The sequence below is a fragment of the Rattus norvegicus genome, chromosome 3 (assembly GCF_036323735.1).
Source record: "Rattus norvegicus strain BN/NHsdMcwi chromosome 3, GRCr8, whole genome shotgun sequence".
In the NCBI taxonomy this organism is placed as follows: domain Eukaryota; kingdom Metazoa; phylum Chordata; class Mammalia; order Rodentia; family Muridae; genus Rattus; species Rattus norvegicus.
The window spans coordinates 49,652,916-49,660,233 of record NC_086021.1 but is presented as its reverse complement, the minus strand read 5'-3'; the positions used below and the strand labels follow the sequence as shown (position 1 = coordinate 49,660,233).

The 7,318-nt window shown below is 39.0% G+C and overlaps 1 protein-coding gene across 2 annotated transcripts in view; it reads left to right on the top strand.

The window, feature by feature from the left end:
* Positions 1 to 7,318, top strand: part of Zeb2 (zinc finger E-box binding homeobox 2) — a 130,296-nt gene that overhangs the window by 94,090 nt on the left and 28,888 nt on the right. For both annotated transcript variants that reach the window (NM_001033701.2, XM_017591687.3), the window contains one exon: positions 639 to 710. In NM_001033701.2, the coding sequence (NP_001028873.2) occupies positions 639 to 710 (72 nt within the window). The remainder of the gene's footprint in view (positions 1 to 638; positions 711 to 7,318) is intronic.

Here is a 7,318-nt window from a genome sequence, read left to right as displayed (position 1 = left end):
GCCTGTGGAGGCATAAATGCTCAAAACAAAAAGCTATTTATAGAATTGGGAGGGGGTATGAGAAATAGACTTTAGAAATTTATGTAAAACAGTCAATGGATATTTTTAATACATCTGGGATGTTAGTTTGTAAAACTAAGCATTCCAAGTTATGATGTGCAGAATTGGGGATGTTTAAAGGGATGCCTGCCTATACTAACCCCATCATAGCTACACTGAGGAGAAAGACCACGAAAGAAAAATGAGAGATTCTGGCTTGCCAGTAAGCATCCAGAGTCAGCAGCTACTGTGTCTCTTCATAAGTTCGAGTCACTTTTGACTCAACTCTTATCGAAAAAAACATAACATCTCCCCCCCTGTTTGTCACTAGAACTGCCACCAGAAGAAAAGCCCTTCGTTTGCTTCAAATAAGCACCTCTGTTTTTCACAGCTTGCAGTAACGCTTAAAGTAAATAAGTTCTTGTGCAGCCTGCACTGTTGAATTCATTCAGTTGCCTGAACAAAGCTATTGTTTAGAGGTTTACAAGAAGCCTTTCTGTTTCCCTTGAAAGACTCCTCCTTGTTCCTATGTTTGGCATGCTTAGAATAGTAAGTCTTTCTATAATTTCCAAATGCTAAAGATAATTTTCCCCCCACAGAAGAAATGAAGGAGGATTATGATGCTCTGGGGCCAGAAGCCACGATCCAGACCACAATTAACAATGGTACAGGTAAGTTCCGTTTGCACAGCAACACCATGTTTGCTCTGTGTCATGTGGGTTTCCTGGATCTGATAAAACACAGGCCCGTCCATTTGCACCTCCATGATGAACAAGAAGTTAGACTTCAGAAGTCTGGTTTTTGTTTCAATTTTGAATTTACCATATCTCTTATTTTATTAAGCAAATTTGTCTTTCATTCTTATACCCTAACTTGCCTCTACAGCTCAGGAGTATCGAATTTTATGAATGGACCCTCTCGCAAACATGATTTGTATGACTTTCTAGTTTTAACTTCTACTTCAAAAATAATTGTTAAATCATAATATAATATGCTGGTCTTACCTACTACTTGATATCTGTCATTGAGAATTCAAGTGATATGATGTAATACAAATTCCAAAATATCTTCCCCAAATCCAAATTTCCAAAACACTCCTTGTAAGACTTAATAATTTAACATCTCTTAAATTCTCCTCTCACTTTTAAATCTCTGTGCCTACTAGAGGCATCAAATATCATTTCTCAGACAGACTTTTAAATAAGAATTAACAATTCACATTTTTAAATAAAACCAATGAATAACCACTCAGGAGATAGTAGGCAATGGTTTTTTTTTTCTTTTTTCTTTTTTCTTTTTTTCGGAGCTGGGGCCCGAACCCAGGGCCTTGTGCTTGCTAGGCAAACGCTCTACCACTGAGCTAAATCCCCAACAGTAGGCAATGGTTTATTTAGCTCTACTGTTGCTGGAGAAGGGAGGTTAAGGGTGACATTCCATGTTCTCCCCCTAACAACATCTCTTCTCCCAGCACAAGGTAACATAGATCCACTCTGTGGACACGGTGGATCTTCACGTCTCAAACAATCCTCTACACCATCGTAACACCGTTACTAATGTCAACACAGTCCCCAGCACAAAGTCAGTCCCTAAAAATAAAACAAGAACAAAAAAAAAATCGCATAGCTGTCTCCATTCAACGTGCCAATGAAAAAAGCATGTACTTTATGTGGCTTCAGAAGTGCTTTTAATTAAGATGACATTCACATTTCCCTTAAGTCACTCTGCATCATAACATACTGCTCATGCTGTCTGCACATACGCTTATTAATAACTTAAGAGATATGGGTTCACTACCTTGGGTGTAAGTGAAACAATTTTAAAAAGAAACTCCTGTTTTTACTCATTTGAATAATGTCAAGTTGAGTACAAAGCTCAAAGTATACAACCATGTGGTTCTAGAAAAATCATAGACCAGAGCACTGATAATTCTAATTTCTAGAGGCAGCTTGAACAATGCCTACATTACAACCTCAGGCAAATCAATTCTCCTCTTGGAACTCAGTCTCCATATCTGTAAAATGCATGTTGCACTAATTGACTGCTCAGGATGCTTCTAGTTTTAATATTCTATGTTGCTGGGATACTGTTTCTATATACATAGAAAGCCAAATGATTTTATGTAAAATATAATAACAATAATAATATACCCTGAATTAAGGACTCTCTAAATACTCCCAGTTTGTGGGCTTGAAAACAGCCTCAGGTTTCTTTAGAGAAAAATGTTGTCTCAGCGTCAAGCATTCATAAAAGCTGATTTCATTTCCTTCCTGACCACTGAAAGTGTAACAAGGTGACAATTGAGCATCCATTGTATATACCTGAGTCTAACATGAGGTTAACAAAAATTACTCCAATCCGGGAGGTTTACAAATCAATTTTGTACACCCTTTTACCGAGCTTTAAGATCGCTTTTCTCCTAATACTCAGTGTTTCTTAGGCTTCATATGTATTCAGTCAATAAATAAATCAATACATGTTCATTGAGTGTTTTCAATATAGTCTCTGTTCTGTGCATGTGTGGGAGAAGAGGGGCAAAGAAGACTAAGGCATGATTATTATTTAATTTGGGAGAAATGTCTAATTCACATGAAAAAATGATAAGCAGTAAGTGAAAATAAGTGATAAATTAAATGAGAGGAGCCATACTTTTATGAATTACAGAGATAGACAAGATCCTGCAAAGTGGAAATTTGCCTAGGTTTTATATAGGAAGTTGAATTTGAACTAAGTACATTTTCAGTGCTCCAGAAGGGAAAGGGAAGGAAGAAGTAGAATATAGGTTAAAGAGAAGAAAATAGTATCTAGGTAGAGATAATGGGTGAAAATATTTAAATTAAAGTGAATTTATGGGAAATGAAGTTGTAAACTGCAGACAACTGCTTGAGACATAAAGACAGCATAAGAAGAAAGAAGAGAAGTTGGGTCATGTTGTACTGCCATGATGTCTCAGGAAAATCAGACTCTATAGCCATGTAGACTATGTAGTTTTGCAGCCATGAAGTGATTGTTTAAAAAGTTTGTCATAGGTTGTGAAGTGTCTTAGGAATTTTCAGTAAGACTTTTTAATAACTAACCGGTATAGGTAAAGTAGTTCAAGAGAACGTGTGTGTGTGTGTGTGTGTGTGTGTGTGTGTGTGTGCACGAGCACACATGCATTGATACTTGCTATTTCTGGATCTACTCATCTTTGAGAAGATCTTGAACCAGTCTTCAGACAGTATTTTCACATAAGAGTTTTATATACAAGGAAGTGCATATGTGTATGTGGGGGGAGTGGAGGGTGTTTGTTCTCACTTTTAATTGAAACCTAAGAACTGGGGAAGGCATGAGAGTCATGCAAATATATCCGGGTAGTATCTAACATGATAGGAATGTGAGACTTACAGTAAAGAACAGATCTATTCAAAGAGGTAGAGAGTTGAGAATGGGCCTCTTGGAAGGTGGAAAGAAAAATCAAATCCCCCAGAAGAAAAATGATTACAGGGACAGAGAAAAGAAAATTTTCCTGAAGCAAAGAAAGGTTTTATAGAGGTGAAAGTGGCCAGCTTAATTAAAAGCCTCAAATAATTAACTGCTGAGCAAGCACATTGGACCTGGTGATTCAAAATTTACAGGCACTTCTCAACTTGAGACTTGATCCTCTAGGAGAACGAGTCAGATGGCTTTCCTTTTTTTCCTCAGATTTAAGTTTAGTATGTTTTACTGCTGGCGTTTGTTTATGTTAATTAAAATTGAAACAATGTGCCGTTTCTTTTGAATTCTATCTATCTATCTATCTATCTATCTATCTATCTATCTATCTATCTATCTATCTATCTTGAGTCAGTATCTAGGCCATGTTTACCTGCACAGTCAGTGGGATGACCTTGAACTGCTGGTCCTCCTGACTCTAGTGACTTCCCAAGTACAGAGATGACAGGCATGTACCTGGTTACTCCTCTTCCTTGTTTCAAGTCATTTTGTGTTTGAACTCTGGGTGCCGTGCATGCAAGGCAAACACTCTACCAACTGAAATACAGCCCAAGTTCTTGAAAATTCTTCTTAATACACCACCTTCTCCTGTTCTCTGGAGTCCTGGTCTACCCAGATAATATTCTAGGACAGCCAGAGCTATGCACAGAGAAACCCTGTGTGAAAAACAAGCCAACAAAAATCAAACAAACAAATAAAAAGGGTGGCATAACTATTACCTTCTTTCACATCTGTTCCACATTAAATTCTCTAGAATAAAATATATCTTTTAAAAATTGCATGTGATATTCGTGTACAAATTAGTGTGAATGTGTACACAGGAGTAGGAGTGCACACATGTACATGGTCATGTTTAAGCAAGGATCCGTGTTGGTATGATTGCTCTCCGCCTTCAGTTTTAGACCTGAAGCTCACTAATCTAGCTAGACTAGCTGGCCACTTGGCTTCAGGTATCTACTGCTGTCCAGTCTTACTCCTTTAGCACTGGGGTTGGATAAGCACATGTTCCCTTTCCTGGCTTTGGTACTGAAGATCCCAAACTGAGTCATCTGTGCTAGCTTTCCCATATACAATACACAACAAATGAACCTCTGCTTTTCCCCTGGGCTCCCCCAACCCCGTGTGTGTGTGTGTGTGTGTGTGTGTGTGTGTGTGTACAAATGCATGTGGAAGTCACAGGTCAACCTTGGATGTTGTTCTTGACAAACAGTCCACTGCTCTTTTGCTGTGGTTTTGTTCTGTCTCATTTGGCCTGGAACTTGTGATTAGGCTAAGCTTAGCTGACTGCCCAGCAGATTCCAAGGATCTACCTGCCTCCTTCTCCTTACTGTACTTCTAAGTGTATGCTACCGAACCCAACATCTAATGAGGGGGTAGGGGTAAAATCAAGGCCTCACAATGTTTCATTGGCTGGCCTTGAACTCATAGAGATACACTTGCCTTAGCCTCACCAGCACCATCAGGCCTGGCTAACCCAGCATTTTTACCTGGGTTCTGGGGATCAAACTCAGGTCCCTGTTTGCATGATAAGCACTTTACTGACTGAGCCAGATCCACAGCCATTGACAAATTTGACAGCCTTTGACATCCTGGAGCATTCCACATCCAGTTGAACAACTCCGTCGTCCATGGTTCTGTTGTAGCATTTGAGGTTCAAGTAACAAAAGCAAGTTAGGAAGCCTCTTAGTAACCACCTGCATCTACCCAGTAAGTCTTCTCACCTCATCTTTAACTAGCATCCTTAAATTAATTATAGAAGAGGAAGATTTAATAGTATTTATATATAATAATGATAAAATTGTCATTTTTTTTTGTTATTTCACTACTGACTACCATCAGGATTTGTCCTTTTTCCTTCAGCCTGAATGGCCACCAAGAAACAAACACTCTTTTCTTTCATTATTCATCTTAAGCAGACAGAATTTAAACCGATGCTTGAGGGAGGGCTAACTTTAAAGAAATGGAATATTTAATATGTGCCCTTAAGGAACATAAAATTTTATAGGGCAATGGGGATAGCCGTAATAGCAGGGAGACAAAATTTGCAAATAAATAATTGTTTCTTCATTAGCTCTACAAGTCAGTAGTCATTTATTGAGACCCTACTAAGTGTAAAGGTATTTTGTTCTGCATCATGGAGGAAGCAATGAGCACAGAGTAATCAGGTGACCGAAAGAAAAGACACACGAAGAATGTGTGCCGAATACTTAACACACTATTAAGATATAATATTTATTCATTGCTAACCAATGTTATTATTTTTACTTATAATAATGCATATATGTATTAAATTGCTTCATTGGAAGTACACCAAGATATGTAGGTCCAAGCGCAAAGTATTGTATATTTCAGAGTTTCTTGACAGAGGACTGGGATTATATGTTAGAGCAATAGAGCGATGCCTGAAGATTTCCAGGCAAGTTCTTCAGGAGAGGAGCCTCCTGAGCATGCCTGTGTGCACAGAGACTAACAGCAAAGAGAATATGAGAGGAGGCTGAGGAAGCTCTTAGAAGAGCCCGATGGTAACTGTGGTCCCAGTGTTTTTGTCTCAGTAGTGTGATCAGAGAGGAAAGTGGTATTTGAAGTGAACTGACCGAATTCAAAGTGTACCAGAGATCTCTATCATGTAGGTTGTACTCTTAAGTGGATAGAAGAAAAAGAGATCTTCAGCGACCATCAAGTAAGTAGGAGTCCTGATGATTTTTCAAATAGAAATGGAGAGTAATTGCTGTGGACCGTGTATAAATTCAGTCATCATCAAGAAAGACTATTCTGCCTTGAAAACATAGCCTGTGATTAAGCATATAAATGTTTAAGTCTCTTTGCACATGTTTGGTACTGTTGCAAATACATAGATAAGAAAGGAACACCTCTTAGTGTGCTACGGTAAGAATGGGGTAAGAACGAAAGGATAGTTCCAGGGTAAACTAAGGCAAGTGCCCAGAGAAGACTGAGAGGTGCGTCTGCTTTTGGTTATCAGTGAAGTACTCTAAGAAGTGAGGAACTGAATGATGAGGATGGGGAGTGAGGGCACAGATGTTCCTGGTTCTGGTTCTGAGAGATTGGACTGTCTGGAGCTTACTGAAGTACCAAGACTGAGGGGGCAGGGTTTAAACACAATTGGGTATTGACTCCTACCTGTTTGTTTGCTTGTTTGTTATTTTGACTTTTTTGAGCAGGATCTCAATATGTGGCCCTGGGTCTCCTGGAACTCACTATGTAGACCAGACTGGCCTTGAACTCACAGAGATCTGAATATTTCTGCCTCCTGAGTGCTGGGATTAAAGTCCTACCATGCCTAGAAGGACTACTGCCTTTTGATCAATGACAGCCTGGACAAAATATAGTCATTGGACATATGTCATTTTCCTTGAACTATATAGACAGTGCACTAAAGCATGATGCATAGAAAGGTAACTTTAGACTTCAGACCATTACAGTTAAAGCCAGGCATGGCAGAACGCATCTCTAATCCTAGCATTTGGGAGGCAAAGGATGGTGAGTCTGAGGCCAGCCTGTGCTACACAATGAGTCCAAGACTCCGTCTGAAAGACACAAATAAAAATTTTCAGAAACTTTACAGAGTGGAGACTCAGGGTAGATACTAAGTTTGCTTTTCTCCATAGTCTCCTCAGCATGCATAGAGCTTTATGTAGTGCTGGTCGTTCATAAGCAGGTCATCTCTTGAGTTAGAGAATGAATTCATGATGAATGAGCTTGTAAAACAGGGAACAGTGGTTTGGATCAGCAGTGTGAATTAAGAAGTAGTTTGACCCAGCCTCTTCGCTCTGTGTATCGAGAAAGATGC